Source organism: Oncorhynchus mykiss, chromosome 27, assembly GCF_013265735.2.
Source record: "Oncorhynchus mykiss isolate Arlee chromosome 27, USDA_OmykA_1.1, whole genome shotgun sequence".
Classification (NCBI taxonomy): Eukaryota; Metazoa; Chordata; class Actinopteri; order Salmoniformes; family Salmonidae; genus Oncorhynchus; species Oncorhynchus mykiss.
This window is the reverse complement of record NC_048591.1, coordinates 14,545,204-14,559,245: the sequence shown is the minus strand read 5'-3', so window position 1 is coordinate 14,559,245 and position 14,042 is coordinate 14,545,204. Positions and strand designations below refer to the sequence as shown.

The following is a 14,042-nucleotide window of genomic DNA, read 5'->3' as shown; positions in this document are numbered from 1 at the left end:
CACACACACACACACACACACCTAACATATTCCTCCCCTTCCTTCCCCCTGTCCAGAGGAGAGACAGTATCGCTGTGAGGATTGTGACCAGCTCTTTGAGTCTGTCTCTGAGCTACTGGACCACCAGAAGGTTCCATGTGGGACACCCCCCTCAGCCTTCCTGGGGAACCCTGGAGGGGACAGTAGTGACCTGGAGGGCCCCGAGGGCCTGGAGCCCCACGATCTGCACCTGTCCCACAGCCTCAGCCACCACGACCACAACGGTCCCCAGGAGTGTAAAGAGTGTGACCAGGTGTTCCCTGACCTCCAGAGGTGAGAAGGTGTCCTCCTTCCCCCTTGTTGATAGGACCGGGAAAACTCAGGCCCCCTCAGCTCAGAACCCCTCTATGTCACTCAACTTGCACCCCCTCACATGCCTGATGATGGCTACGTATCAACTGCACATCAACCTGAATCTATAGTTGTCTTGATGATAATATTGTAGTGAACGGTGACAGTGTCATTTGAACTATTATTGATCCTGGGCAAGGTCTTTGTTTGCACACTTCGTTCATTTTACTCCCAAATCCAACCTACATCATTGGGTTATTTTTAGTTGAGAGGCTAGTGATGCAGTGTTGTAATAATGTTGTTGTGTCTGTCTGTCTGTCTGTCTGTCTGTCTGTCTGTCCGTCTCTCCTGCAGCCTGGAAGCTCACTCTCTGTCTCACTCAGAGGAGAGGGATTACAAGTGTGACCAGTGCCCCAAGGCCTTCAACTGGAAATCCAACCTGATTCGTCATCAGATGTCACATGACAGTGGCAAGCACTACGAATGTGAAAACTGCACAAAGGTACAGTCATGTACCTGCTCAAAGGTACAGTTGTGTTTGGGTGGGGTAGGTGGGTGTGGGTTCATGTGTATGTTACTAGAGCATGACTCTCCAACCCTGTTCCTGGAGCACGACGGTACGTTTTCCCTCTAACCCTAATGTAGCGCACCTGATTGTAATAATTAACTGGTTGATAAACTGAATCAGGTTAGGTACTACCGGGGTTGGAGCAGAAACCTACAGGAGGGTGGCTCTCCAGGACCACGGATCGAGTGCCCTGTACTAGATTATATGTTGAATGTGTGATCAAGTGTGTGCATGCAGCTCTTACATGTACCGCATCCATAGTCGCAGATGGGTGACCCCCCCCCATGTGTCTCTTCGTCCCCCCCCCAGCAGGTGTTCACAGACCCCAGTAACCTGCAGAGGCACATTCGCTCGCAGCACGTGGGGGCGCGGGCTCACGCCTGTCCCGATTGCGGGAAGACCTTTGCCACGTCCTCTGGCCTGAAGCAGCACAAGCACATCCACAGCAGTGTCAAGCCCTTCATATGTAAGTCACTCAGACCCTTCATATGTAAGTCTGCACGCTTTTTCCACATATTCTACGAGCTTGTTAGAACTCATTTAGAAAAATCACTAAAACACCCCTTCTCTTATGTTCTTACCTGGTCGTAATATTAGTTGACATGTTAGTTACATGATTATAAAGCAGTGCCATACCGACTTTGACCCTCTAATTGTTTTTAAAAGGAATTTCACTTGAAAACCATTTCTTCATATATGCTTCATTAGTCCACTTTTGATACAGTCCAAGAAAACATTCACGTTTTGAAGACATATTGCTTCCATTTTCCTGAAGCCCAAAATCAAGCAAGAGCATAACATCTCATTAGGATTCATTTTGCATAACCATGAGACTTTTCCAGGAAGTAAACACAGGTATTCTATTATAATAGCTATGAGGCTTGTACATACAGTACCAGTCAGAAGTTTGGACACACCTACTCAAGGGGTTTTCTTTATTTTTACTATTTTCTATATTGTAGAATAATAGAGAACACATCAATCAACACAATGAAATAACACATAAGGAATCATGTAGGAACCCAAAAAGTGTTAAACAAATCAAAATATATGTTATGTTTTAGATTCTTTAAAGTAGCCACCCTTCGCCTTGACGACAGCTTTGCACACTCTTGGCATTCTCTCAACCAGCTTCACCTGGAATGCTTTTCCAACTTATTTGCTGCTTTTCCTACACTCTGCGGTCCAACTCATCCCAAACCATCTCAGATGGGTTGAGGCCGGGTGATTGTGGAGGCCAGATCCTCTGTTGCAGCACTCCATCACTCTCCTTCTTGGTCAAATAGCCCTTACACGGCCTGGAGGTGTGTTGGGTCATTGTCCTGTTGAAAAACAAATGATCGTCCCACTAAGCTGACAAGGTACAAATCTGTCGTTCTGTCCCTGAACAGGCAGTTAACACACTGTTCCTAGGCTGTCATTGACAATAAGAATTTGTTCTTAATAACTGACTTGGGATGGGATGGCGTATTGGATGGGATGGCGTATTGCTGCAGAATGCTGTGGTAGACATGCTAGTTCAGTGTGCCTTGAATTCTAAATGAATCACATACAGTGTCACCAACAAAGCAACCCCACACCATCACACCTCCTCCTCCATGCTTCACGGTGGGAACCACACAAACGGAGATCATCCGTTCACCTAGTCTGTGTCTCACAAAGACACGGCGGTTAGAACCAAAAATCTCAAATTTGGATTCATCAGACCAAGGACAGATCTTCACTGGTCTAATGTCCATTGCTGGTGTTTCTTGGCCCAAACATGTCTCTTCTTATTATTGGTGTCCTTTAGTAGTGGTTTCTTTGCAGCAATTCGACCATGAAAGCCTGATTCACGCAGTCTTCTCTGAACAGTTGATGATGATATGTTCTGTTACTTGAACTCTGTGAAGCATTTATTTTTAACTCTAATGAACGTATCCTCTGCAGCAGAGGTAACTCTGGGTCTTCTTTTCCTGTGGCGGTCCTTTTGAGAGCCAGTTTCATCATAGCGCTTGATGGTTTGTGCGACTACACTTGAATAAACTTTCAAAGTTCTTGAAACTTTCCGTTTTGACTGACCTTCATGTTTAAAAGTAATGATGGACTGTCGTTTCTCTTTGCTTATTTGAGCTGTTCTTGCCATAATATAGATTTGATATTTTATCAAATAGGGTTATCTTCTGTATATCACCCCTACCATGTCACAACACAACTGATAACGCATTTAGAAGGAAATAAATTCCACAAATTAACTTTTAACAAGGCACACCTTGAAATGCATTCCAGGTGACTACCTCATGAAGCTGGTTGAGAGAATGGCAAGAGTGTGTAAAGCTGTCATCAAGGCAAAGGGTGGCTACTTCGAAGAATCTCAAATATATAATATATTTAGATTTGTTTAACCCTTTTTTGGTTCCTTCATGATCCCATGTGTGTGATTTCATAGTATTAATGTCTTCTCTATTATTCTACAATATAGAAAATAGTAAAAATAAAGAAAAATCCTTGAATGAGTAGATGTGTCTAAACTTTTGACTGGTACTGTATAAGTGCAATATAATTGCAATATAATATTTTAAAACCATATTAACGGTACACTGATGAGAAAAATATGAACAAGTGGTTTTAGGGTCAAATGCCCCTTTAAATATCAGTCCTTTAAGTCATAAAAAAACTCCAATCAGTAACACTTTAATATGAATTAATATTATTTGGTATTATTTATCAATTTTGAATATCATTGAATATAATATGTTGTGATAGTAGGATTAATTCTATACATTTCATGTATGATATTTTGAATGGTACTGACTTCATTTTGAAAGTGTCATGTTGATTGTGGTAATATGTACAAACTCTATCTATAATCTACAAGATTGCAAAAGGAGAGCATAACATTTTTCATTCCACAGGAATTGTAGTCACAGGCGAGTGCTATTTCTGTTAATAGTTGAACAAAAGCAGTACGTGCCCCATTCCCCCATCTCAGCAACCACACACCATGCTGACCCAGTGACCCCTAGCAATGACCTCACACTATGACCTCACGTTTTAACCCTACTGTTGTCCCACACATTGACCTGTTCAACCAGCCGTGACCTCCCCCCTGTTGACCCCAGAGCTCCTATCTTTGACCCCACTCTCTCTCACACTCCCTGTAAATGCCAACCCCTGTGGTCTAACTTCACAACCACAACCACAACACATATTGACCAGACCCCAGTTTTGCTTTTCAGAGAAAACCTATTTTCAGAGTTTTTCCTTGTTAGCTGAAGTAGTCAGGACAATTTCCTGGCCCTAATAATGATTTCTCAATCTTTCACCTCACACACCAAAGCACAATGACCTTCACCCTTTGACCCCAGCTCCGTGACCTCGCACGGTGACCCCACACAAAGGGCAGAAGGGCTGTGTCCGCCTGCGGACCCCCATCTCCCCCCTCCCTTGCCTCCCCCTCCAAACGCACCATTCCACACAAATAGCAACCACATGTCACCTCCACTGTGTTCCAAATGGGAGTCCATTTGCAGTAATCAGTTGAAAATATGCAGGTTTAAAAACAGCTAAAGACTGTGAAAAAAGACAGAACACCCTCTGCCCTGACAGATGTGTTAGAGACCATGTGTGTGTCCGTCCTCCGTGTTCGTTTGCCTGTGTGAGCAACATGTCGGTCAGCGTACTGTATTGTATACGTGTGTGTTTGTGTGTCCATGTTTGTGTGTCCGTGTGATGTGTGTGTCCATGTGTTTGTCTGTGTGCGTGTGTGTGTCCACGTACATGCCTGCTTGTGTCCATGCCTATGTGGGTGTGTGTGCATGCATGCATGTGTGTGTGTGTGTGTGTGTGTGTGTGTGTGTGTGTGTGTGTGTGTGTGTGTGTGTGTGTGTGTGTGTGTGTGTACCAAGGTGGAAAGCCTATGCTGGTGGCTTTCTGTAGACCACTCTGGCCATAATCATTCATTCAGACACTGGGGCTGTCTTACTCAAAGCTGCTCTTCACAGGAATGTGTTTATAATATTTAGTTACAGTTTATGGTGAGCTGACAAAACACACGTGTGGAGTGGATCAGGTCCCTCACACCCTGTGTGTCATGTGTGTCTGTTGTAAGTCTGTAAATGTCAGGAGTGTGTGATTTACAGCCACTGTTTCTACTCGTTCTACAACAGAGAGGAAACGGATAACAACACCCACGTTAGCCAACGAGCCTCAGGCGCATCAAATATTTACGCCTAGACTCAACATCTCTTGATCAATTACGACGTTGACTCCTTCAAAGACTTAATCATTCATTTTGAGATCTTTGCCCTGGATTCGAAGAACATTAATTATAACAGCAAGGTATGCACGTCATTGTCTTACCCAAGATTCCCAATTCATTCCATTTCCATACCACCATATGAAAAACAATCACCTTTAGACTACATACTGTATGATGAGTAATATTTGAATCAATATAGTTATAGATTGCAATATTATTCAATATCATACATATTATTTAAGAGTACGTTTTGATATCCAAATTGTCATCCAGAATTCCAATAGAGTTAGAATTCCAATAGAGAATATGAAACAGAATGACTATTATCCAGAAGCTACTGTATGTATAGATATGATCTCTATATGACTGTTTCTTTTTATCTCGCTATCATCTAGCCCAGGGGTCTCCAACCTTTTCTAGCATGAGAGCCATGTCACAAGCTACTCAGAATACCTTTTTTTGGTCTGGAAGAAAACTTTTAAAAATGTACATTTTTTTTGTATAATTCCCCTTTAATCAAATGTTATTTGACACATGCACCGAATTCAAAAGGTGAAACACATACTTTTTTTTATATTACCTTTATTTTACTAGGCAAATCAGTTACCAACTCATTCTTATTTTCAATGACGGCCTAGGAACGGTGGCTTTAACTGCCTTGTTCAGGGGCAGAACGACAGATTTTTATCTTGTCAGGTCGGGAATTCGATCTTGCAACCTTTCGGTTACTAGTCCAACGCTCTAACCACTCCACTAGGCTACCTGCTGCACTTACAAGCCCTTAACCAACAATGCAAGCCCTTAACAAACAATGCAGTTCAAGAAATAGAGTTAAGAAAATATTTACTAAATAGACTAAAGTGAAAAAATATATATATATATAAAAGTAACACAAGAAAATTACATAACAATAACAATGCTATATACAGGGGCTAACGGTACCGAGTCAATGTGGGGCGGCAGGGTAGCCTAGTGGTTAGAGCGTTGGACTAGTAACCGGAAGGTTGCGAGTTCAAACCCCCGAGCTGACAAGGTACAAATCTGTCGTTCTGCCCCTGAACAGGCAGTTAACCCACTGTTCCCAGGCCGTCATTGAAAATAAGAATTTGTTCTTAACTGACTTGCCTGGTTAAATAAAGGTAAAATAAAAAAAAAATGTGCGGAGTTACAGGTTAGTGGAGGTCATTTGTAAAGTGACTATGCCTAGATAATAAACAGCGAGTAGCAGCATTGTAAAAACAAATGGGTGGGAGGGTCAATGTAAAAAGTCAGGGTGGCCATTTGTTCAGTTGTTCAGCAGTCTTATGGCTTAGGGGTAGAAGCTGTTAAGGAGCCTTTTGGTCCTAGACTTGGCGCTCCGGTACCGCTTGACTTGCGGTAGCAGAGAGAACAGTCTATGACTTGGGTGACTGGAGTCTATGAAAAAATGTTGGGCCTTCCTCTGACACCGCCTAGTATATTGGTCCTGGATGTCAGGAAGCTTGGCCCCAGTGATGCACTCGGCCTTACGGCTTACGGTCGGATGCCAAGCAGTTGCCATACCAGGTGGTGATGCAAATGGTCAGGAGGCTCTCTATGGTGCAGCTGTAGAACTTTTTGAGGATCTGGGGACCCATGCCAAATCTTTTCAGTCTCCTGAGGGGGAAAATATGTTGTCGTGCCCTCTTCACAACTGTCTTGGTATGTTAGGACCATGATAGTTCGTTGGTGATGTGTACACTAAGGAACTTGAAACTCTCGACCTGCTCCACTTCAGCCCCGTCGATGTTAATGGGGGCCTGTTCGGCCCTCCTTTTCCTATAGTCCACGATCAGCTCCTTTGTCTTGCTGACATTGAGGGAGAGGTCTCAGACCTCCTCCCTATAGGCTGTCTCATCGTTGTTGGTGATCAGGCCTATCACTGTTTTGTCGTCAGCAAACTTAATGATGGTGTTGGAGTCATGCTTGGCCATGCAGTTGTGAGTGAACAGGGAGTACAGGAGGGGACTAAGCACGCACCCCTGATGGGCCCCAATGATGAGGATCAGCATGCCAGATGTGTTGTTGCCTACCGTTACCATCTGGGGGCGGTCCATCGGGAAGTCCAGGATCCAGTTGCAGAGGAATGTGTTTAGTCCCAGGGTTCTTAGCTTAGTGATGAGCTTTGTGGACACTATGGTGTTTAATGCTGAGCTGAAGTCAATGAACAGCATTCTCACATAGGTGTTCCTTTTGTCCAGGTGGGAAAGGGTAGTGTGGAGTGCGATTGAGATTGCGTCATCTGTGGATCTGTTGGGGCAGTATGTAAATTGGAGTGGGTCTAGGGTTTCTGGCATGATGGTGTTGATGTGAGCCATGACCAGCCTTTCAAAGCACTTCATGGCTACCGACGTGAGTGCTACGGGGCTGTAATCATTTAGGCAGGTTACCTTCGCTTTCTTGAGCACAGGGACTATGGTGGTCTGTTTGAAGCATGTAAGTATTACAGACTCGGTCAGGGAGAGGTTGTAAATGTCAGTGAAGGCACTTTCCAGTTGGTCCACGCATGCTTCAAGTACACGTCCTGGTAATCCGTCCTGTCCCGCGGCTTTGTAAATGTTGACCTGTTTAAAGGTATTGTTGACATCGGCTACAGAGAGAGTGATCACATGGTCATTCGGAACAGCTGGTGCGTTCATGCATGCTTCAGTGTTGCTTGCCTTGATGCAAGCATAAAAGGCATTTCGCTTAATTGGTAGGCTCGCGTTACTGGGCAGCTAGGGGATGGGTTTCCCTTTGTAGTCCGTAATATTTTTCAAGCCCTGCCACATCCGACAAGCATCAGAGCCGGTGTAGTAGGATTCAGTCTTAGTCCTTTATTGATGCTTTGCCTGTTTGATGGTTCATCTGAGGGCATAGAGGAATGTCTTATAAGCGTCCAGATTAGTGTCCTTCTCCTTGAAAGTGGCAGCTCTAGCCTATAACTCGTTGCGGATGTTGCCTTTAGTCCATGGTTTCTGGTTGGGAAATGTGCATATGGTCACTGTGGGGACGACATCGCCAATGCACTTATTGATGAAGCCAGTGACTGAGGTGGTATACTCCTCAACGCCATTGGGTGAATCCCGGAACATATTCCAGTCTGTGCAAGAAAAACAGTCCTGTAACATAGCATCCGCATCATCTGAGTACTTCCGTATTGAGCAAGTCACTGGTACTTCCTGCTTTAGTTTTTGCTTGTAAGCAGGAATCAGGAGGATATAATTATGGTTAAATTTGCCAAACGGAGGACGAGGGAGAGCTTTGTATGCATCTCTGTGTGTCGGGTAAAGGTGGTCTAGTGTTTTTTTCTCCTCTGGCTGCACATGTGACATGCTGATAGAAATTAGGTAAAATGGGCGTTAAAGTCCCCGGCCACTAGTTGCGCCACTTCTGGATAAGCATTTTCTTTGCCAGCATCAGTTTGTGGAGGTAAATAGACGGCTATGAATAATACAGATAAGAACTCTTTTGGTAGATAGTGTGGTCTACAGATTGTCATGAGGTATTCTACCTCAGGCAAGCAATACCTTTAGTCTTCTTTAATATTAGACATTGGCACCAGCAGTTATTGACAAATAGATACACACCCCCGCCCCTCGTCTTACCAGACGTAGCTGCTCTGTCCTGCCTGTCCTGCCGATGCATGGAGAAGCCAGCTAGCTCTATCGTCGTTCAGCCACGTCTCGGTGAAACATAAAATATTACAGTTTTTAATGTCCTGTTGGTAGCATAGTCTTAATCGTAGATCATCCCGTTTGTTTTCCAATGATTGCACGTTGGCCAATAATACAGAGGGAAGTGGTGGTTTACCTACTCGTCGACAGCACAGCTGGTTAGGAGCCCGTAAAATGGCAGTCATCCCCTCCGGCGCCATTAATTGTGCGTCTAGCGAGTGAGAAATTATGGTTCTGTACTACTGTTGCTCATTTCATGGAAAAATTAGCAAATAGCAAATAATAGATACAAATTATATACTTACTCATTATATACTTCTGCCAGGTAAGCCTACTTTGCATTTAACATTTAATTGAGAATGTTTTAGGGAATGTATTTCTGTCAACCCACAAGATGGTTATCACATCAACTGGATGCACACGGAGTGATAGACAAACGTGCAAACTACATAGACAGACGGGGCAATATTGCTGGAAATTAATTGGCAGACATTGTGTTAGGTTTGGCTTTTTAAGCAAATAGTGGCTAACCAGGGTTGGCATAATGTCAATGTTGCGTTGATTAGATAGTAGCTGGGAGCTTACGGTGACTGATACTTGTGAGATTTGTTTATCACAGTTTTCGGTGAAAAATTGCATGTACTTTCAGAATTGTTTGGCAAGCTACTCATATGTGGGCTGTGGGCTGTGAGCTACTGGGAGCTGTTGGAGACCTGTTGGAGACCTGTTGGAAACCTGTTGGAGACCTGTTGGAGACCTGTTGGAATCCTGTTGGAGACCTGTTGGTGACCTGTTGGAGACCTGTTGGACACCTGTTGGAAACCTGTTGAAAACCTGTTGGAGACCTGTTGGAGACCTGTTGGAGACCTGTTGGAAACCTGTTGGAGACCTGTTGAAGACCTGTTGGAAACCTGTTGGAGACCTGTTGGAAACCTGTTGGAGACCTGTTGGAGACCTGTTGGAAACCTGTTGGAGACCTGTTGGAGACCTGTTGGAAACCTGTTGGAGACCTGTTGGAGACCTGTTGGAGAACTCTTGTCTAGCCACTATGTTCTCTTCAACAATGTGGTCTGCCACATAGCAGGGTGGAGTCAGACAGAGAAGGGACTGTGGGACTGTGGGAAGGTTACAGTGAGCTAGCTGACAGGGACAGGGTGAGGGGGACTCGGCCAGTGGGGAGTGGGAGGTGAGGGGGGAGGTGGGCAGCGAAGGACGTGAGCCCTGTCCCTGGGAACCGGACCTGCAGGATAGGATTCATTCAACTCTGCTTCCTTCACAGGCTCAAAATAGAGCCATTGTGCCGTGTGTCTGCAAGTGAGCCTCTCTGTGTGTGTGTGTGTATGTGTCATGTGTTATGTGATATTTTAATATATTTGAATGTGTCTGCATATCTATGTGTGTATGTGTGCTCATATGTGTGTTTTTGTCTATTGTGAGTTATATGAATATCTAATGTGTATGCATGTCTGTGTGCACACGTGTGTGTATGTACGTGTACGTGTGTACCTGTGTGTGTTTGTTTACGGTCTCCTTGGAGTACAATGCCTGGAGGTGCACTGTGTTTGATGTGCAGGTGATGAGTTCCACTGACTCGGTCTCAGCCCAGAGGAACAAAGCCCCATGACAATGACAGGATCTGATGTCTCATGTCATTCCCCCTTCACCTCACTGAAATAACATTCTCAGACTAGGACATCTTACACCCAGCTGGTGTCTTGTACTGTAGTCCCCCATTCTGAAATGCATGTGTAGTGTCACGACTAAAGCCTGGAGGTCTTCCTGACTACAGGATCATAGGGAAAACTCTTGGCTCTTATGGTCAGAGATGTACTCTGTGTGTTTGTGATGTTGGACATGCCTATGAGTGCCCCGTGTCTGTCTCCCTCTCCCTGCAGGCGAGGTGTGCCACAAGTCCTACACTCAGTTCTCCAACCTGTGCCGCCACAAGCGCATGCACGCTGACTGCCGCACCCAGATCAAGTGTAAGGACTGTGGCCAGATGTTCAGCACCACCTCCTCCCTCAACAAGCACCGGCGCTTCTGTGAGGGCAAAAACCATTTCACGGCAGGGGGGTTGTTCGCCCATGCCCAAGGCATGTCCCTCCCCGGTGTCCCTGGTGCCATGGACAAGGCCGCTATGGGAGGGATGGGGCACAGCAGCGCCAGCCTGGCGGACTACTTTGGGAACCGGCACCACAGCGGCCTGACATTTCCGACCGCCCCTGGCTTCCCCTTCAGCTTCCCGGGTCTATTCTCCTCTGGACTGTACCACCGACCCCCTCTCATACAGGCCACCTCCCCAGTCAGACGGCCCCTAGGTCCCGGTACGGAGCACATCAAGAGCCCCCTCCTGTCGCCTAGCCCCGGAGCCCAAGAGGCCAGAGAACTGCTCAAGACCCTCCGCAAGGAGGCATTGCCCGGTAGCGAGCAGCCACAGGGGACAGAGCAGCGACAGTCCCATGGCTCCTCCTCCAAGCAGAGGCACAGCGGCGGGAAGATGAGCAGCCAATCAGAGAGCAGCGATCTGGATGACGTAAGCACTCCCAGTGGGAGCGACCTAGATACCACATCAGGCTCGGAGCTGGAGAGCGACATGGAAAGCGAAGGCCAGCGGGAGAGGGCACCCCGGGAGAACGGGAAAGGGCCCAAAAGGAAGGCGGGCAGAGGCCCCCAGAGCCCCACCACCCTGATCAGTAACCACACTAAGGAGTTCCAAGGTAGCCCCGCCTTGTTCCCTCCCTCGCTGGACGAGCACACGGCTGTCTCAGGGGCGGTCAATGACTCCATCAAGGCCATCGCCTCCATCGCTGAGAGGTACTTTGGCTCCACGGGGCTGGCGGGCCTGCAGGACAAGAAGGTAGGCGCCCTGCCCTACCCCTCCATGTTCCCCCTGCCCTTCTTCCCAAACTTCTCCCCGCCCGTCTACCCCTTCCCAGAGAGAGAGCTCAGACCTCCAGGCCTAAAGGGGGAGCCCCAGTCCCCACCTGACGAACCCTCTAAGAAGCGCCAGAGCAGGACCTCTGAGTCGCCCTTTGACCTTACCACCAAGCGCAAGCAGGAGGAGAAGGTCCTCGCCCCCTTCGTCCCAGTCTCCAAATCCAAACCGGAGGCCTCCTCACGTTCCACCAATCAGGACCAGCCGCTGGATCTGAGCATGGGCGGCACTAGGAACCGCAGCAGTAGCCACGCCCCCCGGGGGGAGGAATCAAAGAAGATCCACGTGTTTGGAGAAGACAAGGCAGGGATGGAGCTACCTAAAGCCGACACCTCTCTGCAGCACGCCAGGCCCACCCCCTTGTTCATGGACCCCATCTACAGGTACTGTGAATCTCTAGAACTGAACCTCACCAGTATAAATATAAATATATATAGCAATATGTGTCTTTACCTTCCTATAAGTACTTTTTCCTATATTGTTGGATGTGAATGTCTTTTTGAGTGTCGGTGTCTAAGAACTGATAGAGTTGTAATATTAGCAGGGTTGAGAAGAGGAAGATGAACGATCCGTTTGAGGCTCTGAAAGACAAGTACATGAGGCCTGCCCCCGGCTTCCTCTTCCATCCACAGGTAGGTCCTGTCCTGTTCTATCTCAGTGTTACTGTTGCTTCACAGGGACAGCCAGACCAGGGGCCCTCTTTGCTTCTGAGGCCCAGGCAGGGTGAGGCGATCTGGGGTTGGTCTGGGGGTGGTCCGAGGGGTTCTGGTTCTGATGGGGACCAGAGGCAGTGTTCAGTCTGATCCACGCTAAAGCATGTTTGGGTCTGGTCTGTCCTGTTCACAGCTATCTGAACCAGATGTGGAAGACTGAAAAGGGCACAAACTGACAAGTTCTCACATATGTGTCTTTGACTACAATATAAAAAATGATACCCTTTTAAAGATCCCGAATTTTGCCCCCAGACTGCGCTGCCTGTGATTTCTCTATCGTGTGTAGCATGACTCAGTGCGTGTGTATGCATTGACGTGCGTTGACATTCATGCTTTCGCTCTTCCCAGCAGTGAAAATTGGCCCGTAGGAAAACATTTTCTCAGGGCCTGGTGTTTTTAACTGGCCGTTTCAGGCCTGGTTTTTACTAGCCGTTTCAGGCCTGGTTTTTACTGGCTGTTTGAGTCGTCTGATTTATGCCCCCTTTCCACACTGTGAACCAGTCTCTAGCTCTGTAACGCCACATGGCCGTGGCACGTGGCTTAATGAGGTGTCCTATCAGTAGAAACAGTAACAGGGGTTAGGCCATCTTTACGACTTTATGATGTCTGGACACACAAATCAGTCCCAGAAACACTCTGGCCACAGGGTCTCTTTAAAAAATATATATTTTTACAGTTGGACATTTTCGGGTTTTGTTACCAAGTCACCTGACCCTTTGTGACATCATCACCCCCCCCACCCAATGCCCATATGCGTCCAATAAAAAGCTGTTGATCCGTGGTCTACTTCCTGGTTCTGACTGCTCTTTTCCTTCTGTCCTGCCCCTCAGTTTCGTATGCCAGTTCAGAGATCCTGGGTAAGTTTCATCTACACCTACATGTCTCTGTGCTTCTGCCTCCCCTAAACCCCCAGACCCCCCCATGTGTGTATGGGTCCTCATCATAACACCCTCCATGTCACTCAGACTGCGCATGGCTCTGGCCAATCACCAGCAACTACTGACCAGGCATCAGCCATACAAGCCATCACTGCTTATCACTGGATTTTAGACCCGTTTTTAAAAACAACATATGCTTTTTCACTCATTTTAGTAAAATAATCTTGTAAATGTCTGCAAATTCCCATTTAGATTAATTTACAATCACTCATTTGTCCACATGATAGGCCTGGGATTTCTAGCTGGGTTCCACCCTGTAGTGCTAACAGCACTGAGGGTTGTATATATATTTGCTTATTTGGAGAGTGATGCAGGGCTGTTGGAATGGGCACAGAGCGGGTAAGACAGGGGGGACTGGTCTGTATCAGCGCGAGGGTAACAGTCTCTTAGGGACCCAGGGAGGGAGGGGGAGTTCCTCCCTCCGACATCTGTTTCCAGATAAGATCAACAATTGAGAATGCATCTCACTAATTAAGGCGCTCTCAGCATCACTGACATCTGAAGATAACTAATCAACAGCTGGCCCCACAGAGACACTACAGCAACAAGCAAGTTCAGACACACAGACAGAGCAGGAGGAGGAGGAGAAGGAGGAAGGGAAGGGGGGAGGTTGCATCTAAAGGGGATTTTGAGGGAATCACAAT

At 46.6% G+C, this 14,042-nt stretch overlaps 1 protein-coding gene across 16 annotated transcripts in view; it reads left to right on the top strand.

Moving 5' to 3' along the window:
* The window catches only part of LOC110507082 (histone-lysine N-methyltransferase MECOM), a 187,270-nt gene that overhangs the window by 160,280 nt on the left and 12,948 nt on the right, over positions 1 to 14,042 (top strand). For 3 of the 16 annotated variants that reach the window (XM_036965531.1, XM_036965546.1, XM_036965547.1), the window contains 6 exons: positions 57 to 312; positions 685 to 856; positions 1,208 to 1,388; positions 10,708 to 12,130; positions 12,289 to 12,379; positions 13,291 to 13,317. In XM_036965531.1, the coding sequence (XP_036821426.1) occupies positions 57 to 312; positions 685 to 856; positions 1,208 to 1,388; positions 10,708 to 12,130; positions 12,289 to 12,379; positions 13,291 to 13,317 (2,150 nt within the window). The remainder of the gene's footprint in view (positions 1 to 56; positions 313 to 684; positions 857 to 1,207; positions 1,389 to 10,707; positions 12,131 to 12,288; positions 12,380 to 13,290; positions 13,318 to 14,042) is intronic. The other 13 variants (XM_036965541.1, XM_036965537.1, XM_036965533.1 and 10 more) reach the window with 13 other exon arrangements.